General features: G+C 37.4%; 1 protein-coding gene across 1 annotated transcript in view; it reads right to left on the bottom strand.

Annotated features, from left to right (window-relative positions):
* fras1 (Fraser extracellular matrix complex subunit 1) overlaps window positions 1-14,000 on the bottom strand; it is a 127,940-nt gene that overhangs the window by 72,717 nt on the left and 41,223 nt on the right. The window contains exons 8-14 of the mRNA XM_067406034.1: window positions 12,446-12,547; window positions 10,680-10,871; window positions 8,229-8,318; window positions 7,718-7,756; window positions 7,443-7,590; window positions 4,693-4,839; window positions 4,023-4,157 (exon numbers count right to left, since the gene is read on the bottom strand). Coding sequence (XP_067262135.1) covers window positions 4,023-4,157; window positions 4,693-4,839; window positions 7,443-7,590; window positions 7,718-7,756; window positions 8,229-8,318; window positions 10,680-10,871; window positions 12,446-12,547 — 853 coding nt within the window. The remainder of the gene's footprint in view (window positions 1-4,022; window positions 4,158-4,692; window positions 4,840-7,442; window positions 7,591-7,717; window positions 7,757-8,228; window positions 8,319-10,679; window positions 10,872-12,445; window positions 12,548-14,000) is intronic.

Genomic DNA, 14,000 nt, shown 5'->3' with positions numbered 1-14,000 from the left:
CGACACCAACAACAAACGTGTAAACAATCAGCTTTAGGGGTGCATGGCGATCGAGGAGAGAGAACGAGCAAGAGGGAGATTTGAAGAACAACAGAAATAGAGATTCAGAAAGAGAGATGAGACAATACAATAGAGCCCAAAAGAATATCACTGGAATGAAGGCTTATGACTGGACAAGCGCTTTAGGACACACGTTAATATTAGAAAAGCTTTCCAATGCTGGAGAGAGCTGAGTGGGAAGGCTTGAAAACAGACACGGAGGCTGCTTTGATTCTGCTCCACACATGAGTAACACTGGGTTTAAGTGTTATTGATTGTCTGGAGCTGCTGTGCTGTCAGCGACTAACAACAAACTCTTGTTTGTATTAACTCTTGTGTACTGTACGTTCTTTTCTTATTTTGTGCTTCCTTGACGTGTGCTATATTTTTTGTGAAGCATTATTTTATTGTGCGTCAGCTGTGATAAACAGACATCCACTCGCATTGCGTGTGTAACAGTGGCCAGATAGTGAGAGTTGTGCAGGTAAACCACTGCACACTGACAACCGCTAGAGAATGAGGTGTTTAGCATCATTGTCATTGCACTCGGCTCTCCTTCCAGCAGCGAGCGGGCTGGCTTACCCCACCTTTAAAATACTTGTACTTAATTGTTATTTATGAATTATTAGAAATTATTATTATTGTTGTGAACACCACAGAATCTGTGAAAACAGTCTCTAATTATTTTGTACAGCAATAAGGTCACAAGACACCTTCTCTCATTCTTTGTGTGAACCTAGTGCTCAGGATTAAACTACGGGTCTGGGCATGGCGCCCAGTGTGAAACATTCATGTTCAACATGGCACCTCTCCACAGACTCACACACTGGCACCAAACTGGCCCAAAATCCTGAGAAGCTGGAATGGGACCAAAATATTTTGACAGCCAACAACAGAGTGTGAACAAGAGATGTAGCTAACCATGTTTAGTAGGTTTGGAAAAGCTTGGCATGCTAGAAAAATTAGTGACAGCACACTTGGGCATGTCTGTCAGCACAACTCTTTAAGGTTTTACATGACTTCTTGAAACACTGCAGATGTGAGAGGATAAATTTGAAGATATCCAAGTAGTGGCATCATGTAAAACGTGTTTGGTATTGTCTGTTTTTCGTTTGTTTCATAATAACAATGTGATACATGAGATATAATAAACAAAAAATGTAACCTACATTATAGCATTATTTAAAATGAGAAAGAGAAAGTGAGAAAGGCACAGACAGAGAGAGAGAAAAGGGAAATAAAGATGAAGGAACATCTGAGGGCTTCCTCGAGATTCCCTCTCTTTTTTTGGCATAACTAATTAACTTCTTACACATTTGCATTTGCACTCAGTGAGAGAGTAAAATAAGAGAATGAATCCTTACATACTTGACCAAAAAGAAAATCTTCCTCATTCAATCCCTCAGTAAGACTCATTCTTGCTACATCCACCATAACAGGCTCAACATAAGCTGGATATTTCTTCTCCATCTTGTCCCTTGTAGAACAATACGGTCCAATCTTAAGGAAAGGCTTATTAAAGTGTGAAATTGAATGAGAGTGGGGACTGGGGTAATTGCTGTACAGTCTAGTGCTCCCAGTCACAGACCAGTTAGCAGGTCACTAATGCACGATTCCCTCCAGATTGGATTGCTATAGACAGGTATCTTGACAATACCAGGTACCTACATCTTGAGGTTGATTCATATGCAAGGAGTGAATGCACTGCAGGTGCAGTAATGCTCCATCTGGCTTTAATAGCAAAGAAGAAATTGACCTTTTAAAGCTAACATGATGCAAAATGTTGTACAACAAAAATTCCAAATCTAAATGTAATCTGGGGCACTTTTGATGATCAAGGAATTAAATTAAACTTAATTTCCCATTTATTATTTTTTTAGCAATAAAATATATATATATATACATATTTAATAATGAAATTCTGTAAGAAGCAGTAGAAAATCTTCTAGAGGAAACGCAATAGAGATAAATGGCAGATGATATTTGAACATTAACTGTAATACAATAATAAAAAAAAAAAAACTCTTCTATTTTAACATATATAAAATGTAATTTATTCCTGTGATGGCCAAGCTGAATTTGTCACATAATCAGAGTCACATGATCCTTTCAGAATCAGAAATCATTGTGATATGCTGCTTTATATAACATTATAAATGTCTTTACTGAATATTTATTTTGATCAATTTAATGCACCCTTGCTGAAAAAAAGTATCAAATATCAAGAATCAACTTTCGAAAAGTAGTGTATATTTACATTTAAATATTAATAATGGAAGTAACATTCTTTAATATATCCAAAAATGTGAAAAAGTTAGGAAACCCTATTGAATTCCATGGTTTTCCATATCAGGACATAATAAAAAATCATCCAGTGCTTGGCAGGTCTTAAAATTTGGAAAATAAAACCTCAGATGAATAACACCACATGACATATCATACCATATCATTATTTAATGAACAAAAATAAAGCCAATATGGAAAAAACATGGGTGATAAAGGTAGGACATCCTATGATTCGAATGCCTGTAGATCCAACTCTTAGCAGCCATAACTTGAAGTAATCATTTTCATTATGACTTTATCAGTCTCTCACATCATTCTGGAGGAATTTTGGCCCATTCTTCTTTACAATGTTGCTCCAGTTTATTGCGATTTGTGGACATTTGTCTATGCACAGCTCTTGCCACAGCTTTTCAGTCGGGTTGAGGTCTGGACTTCGACTGGGTCATTGCAACACCTTGATTCTTTTCTTTTTCATCCATTCTGCAATCTTCAGATCATTGTCCAGTTGCATGACCCAAGCTTTAGCTGTAAGATGGATGGTCTCACATTTGACTCTAGAATACTCTGGTATACAGAGAAGTTCATGGTCGATGCAATGATTGTGAGATGCCCATGCCTAAAAAACAGGCCTAAAATTATCAGCCCTATATCCACATGCTTGACTTTTGGTATGAGGTGTTTGTGCTGATATGCTCTTTTGGTTTCCACCAAATTTGGTGCTGTGCATTATGGCCAAACATCTCCAGTTTGGTCTCATCTGTCCAAAGGACATTGTTCCAGAAGTCTTGTGGTTTGTTCAAAAGCAACTTTGCAAACCTAAGCCATGCTGCCCTGTTTTTTAAGAGAAAATTGGATTTCACCTGGAAACCCATCCAAACATGCCATACTTGACCCATCTTTTTCTAATTGTACTGTCATGAACTTAACATTTTAATTCTTAAATTTAACATTTTAACTGAGGCCTGTAGAGTCTGAGGTGTAGCTCTTGGTGGTCTGATCTTGGGGTGAATTTGCTGGGACGTCCACTCCTGGGAATATTGGTATCTGTTTTGAATGTTTTCCACTTGTGAATAATCTTCCTCAATGTAAATGATGGACTTCAAACTGTTTTGATATGGCCTTGTAACCCTTCCCAAATTGATGGCAGCAACAATTGCTTCTCTAAGATCATTGCTGATGTCTTTCCTCCTTGGCATTGTGTTAACACACATCTGAAGTCTCCAGACACTCAAACTGCCAGAACTTCAGCTTTTATAGAGGTGATCACACTTGCTGGTGATCAGTTCATCAAAGACATTTGATTAGCAGTGCCTGACTGTTACTTAGCCTCTAAAATTCCTATGTTAACAGTAAGGGTGTCCTACCTTTGTCCCCCATGGCTTTTCCATTTTGGCTTTATTTTTGCTAAACAAATAATGACACTGTGTGATATGTCATGTGTTCTTTTATTTTACATTTTTTTAAGACCTGCCAAGGACCATATGATTTTTTTTATTATACAGAAAACCATGGAATTCAATAGGGTGTCTTAACTTTTTCACATGACTGTATTAAAGCTGCTGAAGTTTTCCCAATACAATACATGCACTTTCTTTAACATTGATAAGACCGCATCATAAAAGTACAACAAAAGTAAACAGTGTCACAGAAAGTCAAGACAATAAAAGTGAATGAAATGTAAACTGCAGTTGACTTACTGAGACAGCGTGTGTGGTCCTGGAACAGACCTCTTTCACAGGTGGTCACACATTGCCTGCCACTGAGGAGAAAGGACCCACCACACGCTGTGCATTCAAAGTCATTCTCACAGGTGGCACATGACGGCTGGCAGGCTGGCAGAAAGAGAATAAGACGGGTCATAGGGGTTGGAGGATACAGTTTGTGGTAAAGCACTATGCAAAAGCAGGGCACAAAAGCACTGAGACTGTAATTGAAAATAGTGCGTGTGAGAGTTTGTACATCAGCTTTTAAAGAGTGACTGTAGGATTTTGTTAAAGATGGTATAAAGTGAGGGGAAATTCCAGTGTTGGATCCGGTCTGTGTTTTGACTTGTTGAAATGACTGTGACAAACATGACTCATATGCATGTACATGCACATCCACATACAGTACACACACACACACACACACACCAACAAAGCTATAGGATTAGCTATTTATGGAAGTTACACAGGGTGTTTTGAGGATTTAAAATACCACTGTGTAAAAATATGTTAAGGCCAGAAGTGTATGAATGTTGGTGGTAAAAGAAGGAGGAGGATAAAGTGAGAAAGGAAGTCATCTGAAGAACAGCAATTCAAGAAACAAATCAAGCGCAGGCTGCAGAAGTACAATGGTAAAACAGAATAAAAAAAAGTTTGTTTATACCTGCACAAACTTTGCCCTGAACGAAAAAGCCTTCAGGACATGACTGCAGACAGCGTCCATTCATTAACAGGGCGGTAGGGTCCTGACAGCTGCTACAGTGATCTGGTGTGCCAGAGCATGTCAAACAGTCCTCGTGACACTGCACTCCTGCAGAAACACACAAAAAGCATAGCCAAACACCTCAGAGGACAGATGAAGTTACCGTTTACAAGCGCTCATTTCAACAAATTACGATCATTCACAGACTTTGGTCATCATTATCATCACCTCTGCTCTTATAAGAAAGACTTACGGAACGAACGCAGTGCCAGTTACATTTTTTCCATAAGTAGAATAGGGAAGGTGTAGGAAATGCAGTTTTGGCGGAGGCACTTAGAAGGCCAACATTTGTTTATATAAAGCATATACATTTACATTTTTTCACTGAAACTGTCATTTTGACCTTCAACCGTTTGGAGGCCATTGAAGTCCACTATAAAGAGAATAATCCTGGAATGCTTTCATCAAAAACCTTAATTTCTTCTCGACTGAAGAAAGAAAGACATGAACATGTCTTATGCTCATTAAGGCTACATTTTTCAAAGATACAGTAAAAACAGTATTATTGCGAAATATTATTACAATTTTACATAACTGTTTTGTATTTTAATAAATTTTATTCCTGTGATGGCAAGGCTGAATTTTCAGAATTATTTCTCCAGTCTTCAGTGTCACATGATCCTTCAGAAATCATTCTAATATGCTGATTTCTTACTATTTTCAATGTTGAAAAAAGTTGTGCTTCTTAATATTTTTGTGGAAATGGGATATATTTTTTGCAGGATTCTGTGATGAATAGAAAGCTTACAAAATGTATTTACTGTCAGTTTTGATCTATTTAATGTATGCTTGCTGAATAAACATATTCATCTTTTTAAAAATAAATAAATAAATAAATCTTACCAATCCCAAACTTTTGAATGGTAGTGTATGTTTTTCTTCACTCTAAACCATATATATAATTTTAACATTAACAAATATTTTTACATTATACAACGCATAAACCATTACAACTGCTGCTTGCGTGAAGCACCTGAAATCATGGTTGCTTGTTGTGTGACGTCATGATAATTTCATCTATATTTATGCAAATGAATCCCCAAATCTCCCACCCAGTCTTTGGTGTTCCAATAAAGCACTCATAACTTCTCCACATGGTCCAAATGAAAGTCGAGCCTCCAACTATAGTTCCCTTTGGCACCATTACATGGCACAAGAATTAATTACACAGTCTCTAATGAGCTGGTAAATACCTTGCTAAGGACTTTGGGTTGCAGGTTTCTGGCTCTGCCCACGAGGGCAGAAATAGGGCAGTTAAAGGTGCAGTGGTGATTATTTGATGGTCATTCAAACTTTTTGGTGCGGATGGCAAGCACAAGGCCAGACTCATATCCAGAGGAAGAAAATTAAAGCTCTAAGTCTTTATTATTTTCTGACATTCCCCCATAAATCACTTTTAATTAAATACTTTGGTGCGTGTGAATCAATAACTCTTGGTGAAAAACTATCCTACTCTCCATTTTCCAGTTGAAGTAAACATTTTTTACCAGAATGACCTTTGAGACTTTCCATCGATTTGAAAAATCTACTTGTTTTGAGTGCAAATGTATTATAATACGGTCACTACCAAGTAAATCCTTCGGAATCACAGTGTTTCTCACAGTAACACTGCAAGTCATTATGTCTCAGACAATCTATCTGATAAAACACTGATGCTGGGCTCCTTCTGTTCCTCACAACAGGCAGTCAAGTTAACAAATGGTTATGTGGCTGTGAATGCATACACATTGCCTTTGCCGTGTTGATAAAATCTGGGCATTAACCAGCTAACAAACGCTATCACCATGCAGCTGCTACTTACCATATGTGATTAATAATATAGTGCTGTTAAATATAGACGGGAAAAGAGTGTTTTTTTCTTGTAAAAAACAGAACAACTGAATTCCTGTCCAAAGTGTAAGAGAAGATATACTATTTGACTGCTGTGTTTAGAGGCTACATTAGCATAATCTCATCTTATAAGCATAAACACAGAGATGCCAAACGGTCAACCCACGCACATATAAATCTCCAAACAATTTGCACCGTCTCTTCAGATAAACATACAGTATTCATACATACATACATACATATATATATATATATATATATATATATATATATATATATATATATATATATATATATATATATATATATATATATATATATATAAAGCAAAATGTAAACACAGACTTATTGTGTTTTTCTATCTGTGGTCTTTTCCAAGAGAAAGAGAAGGAGAAAGATGTATGTTCCTTCCACAGCCTCTCTTGAAGTCACCAGGGAAATTTAGTATATAGAGCAGACGCGAGTCTCATGGGTGCCGCAGAGCTGAATAACCACGTTATCAAACCAGAATATAATCTAATACTATAGCTCTCATCTCTCTCCCACTGAGATCAACTATATTTTATTTTATGGCTAAGGAATTGTTCCTTGGAGGACTGATAAAGAAAGTTTTTTAGAAATGCTGTTAAACTGCGAACAGATAATGTCATGTTCTTTAGATGTAAATAAATTACATTTCCTTTCTCTAATTCATTGTATAACCCCAATTTCACTGATTTGATTAGAACATATTCATAAGAGAGCATTGTGATTAACGACAGTAGCTTGTAATTCATTATTGCTGTTAGGCAAATTAACAGAAACATATATGCAGGTCTCACCTGGATTGCAATCCGGACAGCATTGCTCACGGTGCGGTAGAGTTAGAGTTCCCAATGGACAGGTGGGACAGGAGTGCTGATAACAGGTCACGTGACCCTCCTGACACTGGCACTCACGACACGGCCCCTCTCTGACACTCTCCAGATTCTGAGACCAGACACACAAAAGATTCAAACAAGACAAAATACAAGTACAGTGGACAAAAAATCAGTTATAATCGTATAGTGTTTATTAACCTTGCAAATCATAAACCCAAGTTTTCATGTTTACTTACAGTGAGGCGTCTAAAACTCTTAACGTTGGCTTTCCGCCCCTAAATCGACAAAGATAGTCAGATTGATTGATTGTGGTATTGATTTACTTGCTATCAACAGCTCATTGAAAACTATTGTTCAAAAAGCTGGGTTCAGTTTAAAGAAATGTATACTTTTATTCAGCAATGAAACATTAAATTGATCAAAAGTGACAGTAAAGACAATTTATAATGTTACAAAAAATTCTATTTCAAACAAATCCTCTTCTTTCGAACTTTCGATTCAGCAAAGAATCGGATTTCACAAATATATCACGCAGCACAGCTGTTTTCAGCAATGGTTACAATAATCTTATAATATATTAAAAAAGATTTTTTTTTTTAATGATTTAATTATTTTTTTATATTGTAATAATATTCCACAACATTACTGTTTTTACTATATTTTTGAACGATAGTGCATGCATTTTACATGTGAAAATATAAAAGCACTGAATGTGATTAAAAGAAGGTGGCAGATAAAGCTTCATACCTTTTGGTCTGGCTGTGAATATGTACAGGAACTGGTTGTTGTCTTACACTCTGAGCAGCACTTCCCAGGCAAATGAACCAGTTTTTCTCCCTGGCACAAGGTGTAAAATATTATCTCATTTAATTTCAGGATGAAACACCCCCAGGGGAATGATTAGCTGTCTCACACAGAGCCACAAATCTCTAATTACATCACATTTCCAGTTCTACCTCTGAGGTTCTTTATAGGGGGCTGTTATCAATAGTCATTTACATTCATGAGAGAATCTTTAGTTGTTTCTGTGTAACACAGTTTGATAGCCAAAGTCGTGGTGGTCTTATGGGCAGAACAGCAGATGTCAGTGAAACATGGAGCTACAGAAGGGAAAGACGGTTTGATCAATGTTTTCAAAACGACAGAGAAGCATCTGTTGTGTTTCTGAGTTGTTTAATCAGATGCTGTTACTATGACTTCACACTACTGCACTGAAAAAAAAAGAAAAAAGAAAAAAAAACGTTTAACCTAATAATGTGATTCATGTGAGAACATCTAAATTTTCAACAACAAAATTATATTTAAAGCTATAATTCACCCCAAAAATGTCATTAATTACTCACATCGTTCATCTTCACAACACAAATCAAGATATTTGTAATATTCTTTCATCATTTTTGTCCATCCATTGAATGTCCATGCAACCAAAACTTTCACACAAAAAGACATGATTCGAGCAGTTTAATCCAAGTCTTTTAAAGAGATATGGGCCAGATTTACTAACAGCTTGCGCCAGCGCAAACCTACTTTTGGGATTTACTAAAGACACACAGTGCAAAATTTTTGTTTTGCAGTTGTTTTTGCAGCTGACCTTATTGCATATGCATCTGAAGGAGTTTCTCTTTCAGACGCAAAATTTATGGGAGGAGAATATTTAAATGAATCACGCAACATGATTTACTAATCTTTGCGCGTCAATTTACTGGTATTTGCGCCATTATTTAACGCCAAAAAAAGCATGTCTTTACCCATTTTTCAACATGGCTGCATGGCACAGAGAGTGCATGGCAGAAGGGAGAAAATATTTTCCACTCATATTATTTTCTTTGGAATGCCAGAGGAAGACGTTATCTGAACATATAATTTGCCAAGCCATGTTAGCCAATATATATCAGTGGTGTACGGTGGTGTTTTAAAATGAGGAGGCAAAGTCCTCATTTATGTCCCTGTTACACAATTTTAAGTTAACATTACGTAAAAAGAGAGACCAAATACAATTCTATTTTGTTATTTTTACACTATGTAATGTTCTATTATTAAAAACAAGTATAAATTTCATCAAGTTAGTGTTTTTACTCATTTTTACATTTATTCTAAAATAATAACTAAAGGCAGTAACAATTTAAACTATTATTTATATTATTATTAACTAATATTCAGCTTTTCTTTTTAATAGTCAATTTATTTTCATCAAGCTTTTACACACTGGTCAGTGGTCACAGACACGAAAATGTATCTTTAATTTCACCACGCTGATTGCTCACTAAAAACCCTCCGAGTCATCATGTTTTCAGGCCATTTCGAGTTGACACAAAGCGCTGATATGTAAGTAACAATTGTTTACTTACTTTTTAATTAGTCTTCCCATTAACGCCATCATTCGTCATCATTCAGGCCGATTCGATGAGAACACACACGAAAACAAGAGGCGGGATTTATCGCATGAACCAATCATGTCCAATCATAATCGATCATATTAATGATTTGCCCAGTTTAGTAAATCTGGCCCCTGGTCACTTCATATTAAGAACATATTTAGTTTAAGCTTTTATTCACAATAAAAATATCTTATTTTATGTTACAAAGATGAACAAAAGTCTTAGAGGATTGGAACGACATGAGGGTGAGTAATCATTTTTTAGGGGTATTCATCCCTATAATAGTAAAAATAGCTCCAAATAATTGCATGTTACCACTTTTTACAGTGTTTATAATAGTTGTATATGTCACATTTTAAATCTACAGGAGTAATTTCTGTGTAATACTCCAATAAACATCTATTATGAACTCTACCATGAACCCAAGAGAAGTTCACAGGGCTTCAAAAATCTTTTAAGTCAGAGTTTCCTCTCTAAAGAATAACCTTTACAGTGGCTGTCCTGGATTTGGGCCAAAAGTGCAATTAATAAGTGATGAATCTTCACAGTGCTCAACCTTTCAAAGCTTCTTATGATTAATGGAGAAGCGGAACATATATTGATTGAATACAGTTATAATTCATAACCGGGACAAATGACCACAAAGATAATGTGCCCCGAGGTTTAAACTCTCCTAGTATATTTTGCCCTAATAATTCTCAGCATTTTTAATGATGGTATATAGGGCATCCCCCAGCTGAGCTTGTTAATTGTATCTTTTAATGAATAGGGCAAGCATGCGTCCCTGCTGATGGCTTTGCATCGAAATTTGGACACATACCCGTGGGCACTCCGATCTGGCGCACTCGACCCGTTGGCATAGCACCTGACCCCGTTCACACATGCAGAACTCACAACCCGTGCCATTCCACATATCGCCATGGTAACGGATGATGCCCTCATAGAGGCAGCTGCCTTTAGACGTGACACAATCTTCACAGCACTGGCCGGCTCGCTTGACCTTTGTCTGACCCTGAAAAGAACACATGTTAGCAAGCATTATAAAATACCACACATTTGTTAAAGGAACACTCCACTTTTTTTGAAAATAGGCTAATTTTCCAACTCCCCTAGAGTTAAACAGTTGAGTTTTACCGTTTTCGAATCCATTCAGCCGATCTCCGGTTCTGGCGGTACCACTTTTAGCATAGCTTAGCATAGTTCATTGAATCTGATTAGACCGTTAGCATTGCACTTAAAAATGACCAAAGAGTTTTGATATTTTTCCTATTTAAAACTTGACTCTTCTGTAGTTACATCTTGTACTAAGACCGACGGAAAATTAAAAGTTGCAATTTTCTAGGCTGATATGGCTAGGAACTATACTCTCATTCAGTCGTAATAATCAAGGAACTTTGCTGCCGTATCATGGCTGCAGCAGGCGCAATTATATTACGCAGCGTCTCTCACAAATGTCTCCATGGTTGCAAGGCACGTTCCCTGTGCAAGCAGGGGCTCACAGGCGCTGAGTAATATCATTACACTGCTGCAGCCATGATACGGCAGCAAAGTTCCTTGATTATTACGCCTGAATGAGAGTATAGTTCCTAGCCATATCAGCCTAGAAAATCACAACTTTTTATTTTCTGTCGGTCTTAGTACACGATTTAACTACAGAAGAGTCAAGTTTTAAATAGGAAAAATATCAAAACTCTTTGGTCATTTTTAAGCGCGATGCTAACGGTCTAATCAGATTCAATGAACTATGCTAAGCTATGCTAAAAGTGGTACCGCCAGAACCGGAGATCGGCTGAATGGATTCGAAAACGGTAAAACTCAACTGTTTAACTCTAGGGGAGTTGGAAAATTAGCCTATTTTCAAAAAAAGTGGAGTGTTCCTTTAATGCACATCAAACAGTTTTGACTTGTGCCTCAGTTTGTAAAAACAAAAGAAAATCTATTGTTAAAAATATCCTTTAAATAGAGAGTACTTTTTATTTAACTCAGAATATAAGTGTGATAACGTATTTGGAAGTTTTGGTGAGAGCTACTGAAGGAGCCATCCCTATTTTGAAAGAAAATACCAGTAGCTTGGATGAGAAAAACAATAAGTTATAAATCTGTATAACTTCTAAAATGAATTTTGCCAACTTTTAGCATATAGATGGACTCTAAATTATAAATATGAATGAAAAAGCTATAAAATTCTCATTCTGATCTCATGGGGTGATTTCACACTATTTAAGGTTTTACACTTATTAAGGTAAGACATAAAAATGAAATGTCTGTTCCTGCTGAGTATTCTTCTAAAGCACAATTACATAAGATCATAAATTTTGCATGAAAGCAAAAGGCTGAGATCGAAAACACCCTGGAGCAACAGACAAATGCAAAATATATGGTGCAAACAATCCTGGATGATGAAAAATCTGTCATTTTCAGGCTAAAGAAGCATAAATCGCAAGAATCAAAGTGTGATGCTACTAAATTGTAAAAGATACTAGTCAGTTAGCCAACAACTTCTCTTTTGTGGTGTTCTCTGTAAGTTTGCTAGTTAATTAACTGTCTTTGACATGAAGTGTTGTGGTGTAATGGATTTCTGCTGACCTTATCACAGTGGAGAGGAGGACACTTCTCCGTTTGACAGCGGGACTGACCGCGATCACACACACAGGTGGTACAGCTGCCTCTCTGCCATTGCTCACCATGCTAAAAGCACACACATACACAATAAAATAATTCAGTGACAATGGAACATATACACTGCGGAGCCAGAACATTTTAACCACTCACAAGTGGAGTGCAAAATGTTGATCATCTCCTGACAAGCTCACATGTCAAGGTCTGGGTTGATTAGATGGTAAGCGTACAATCAGTTCTCATAGTCATCATGTTGGATGCAGGAGAAATGGGCAGGAGTAAAGACCTGAGAGACTTTGACAAGGGCCAAACTGTTTTGGCCAGATTAATGGGTCAGAGCATCTCTGAAATGGCAAGGCTTGTGGGTTTCTCCCGGTCAGCAGTGGTGAGAATTTACCAAGAGTCATCTGAGGAGGGAAAAACCACAAACGGACGACAAGGTGTTGGGCATCCAAGACTCATTGACGCATGAGAGCAAATAAGGTTAACCCATTTGGTCTGAACCAACTGAAGGTCTACTGTGGCACACGTCACAGAAAAGTTTAATGATGGTATGGGAGGAATGACAGCTGGTGGAAGGAGTGTGGTGCTCCGGGCAATGTCCAGCTTGGGAACCCTGGATCCGGCCATTCATGTACGTACATTTTCATGTCATGTACATTGAGCCAGGTACACACCTTCATGACAATGATATTCCCTGATGCCAGTGAACTCTTTAAGAAGGATAGTGTGCCCTGCCACACTGCACATGTTTTTCAGGAAAATGTTGAAGAGTTCAAGGTGTTGCCATGGCCTTCAAGTTCTCAAACTGATTGAGCATCTGTAGAATAAGCTGAAATAACAAGTCCGATCCACTGCAGCTCCAACTCGCAAATTACAGGACTTGAAGGATCTGCTGCTAACGTCTTGATGCCAGATACCACAAGACACCTTCGGGGGTCTTATAGAGTCCATTAGACTCATAGAGTGGGCGGTTCTGCTCTGTTTTGGCAGCACACAGAGGGCCAACAGCATATTAGGCAGGTGGTTATAAAGTTTTGGCTCATTGGTGTGTCATCGATACTACAGTGTTTTTAAATCTATGTAATACACAAATCCCACAGGAAAACAACAAAGCCCATGTGAGCTATACCATCAACGTCTCTATTCAATTTCAAAATTCAGATGACATCTCAAAGCTATTCAAAGCTTTAGCAGTAAAACACATTACTGCACATAATTAATTTAGATGAAATGACAATTTCAGTCAGTGATGTAGTGAACAAGACAAGTACTAGAAGGAGATGAAAAGACTGGTGAATGTTATCCTCCCTAAATCCTTGCTTTGCTTTCACACAATCCACTGTGATCATAAGAGCTGAAATCGCTGAGTGGGACATGTTCGCTGAGAGCACAGAACAGAGAAAAAGCCCTAAATGGCACGCTGATGTGAGATTTTGGGGACGGTTGTGTGTCTAAAGAGGGGTGCTAGTACTGCAGGGATGTAACCACATATTCAGAGCTGAGGGGATCAAATGGAATA

The sequence above is a fragment of the Chanodichthys erythropterus genome, chromosome 13, assembly GCF_024489055.1.
Source record: "Chanodichthys erythropterus isolate Z2021 chromosome 13, ASM2448905v1, whole genome shotgun sequence".
NCBI lineage: Eukaryota > Metazoa > Chordata > Actinopteri > Cypriniformes > Xenocyprididae > Chanodichthys > Chanodichthys erythropterus.
Note: the sequence above shows the minus strand (reverse complement) of the source record. Positions and strands in the feature narration are given on the sequence as shown.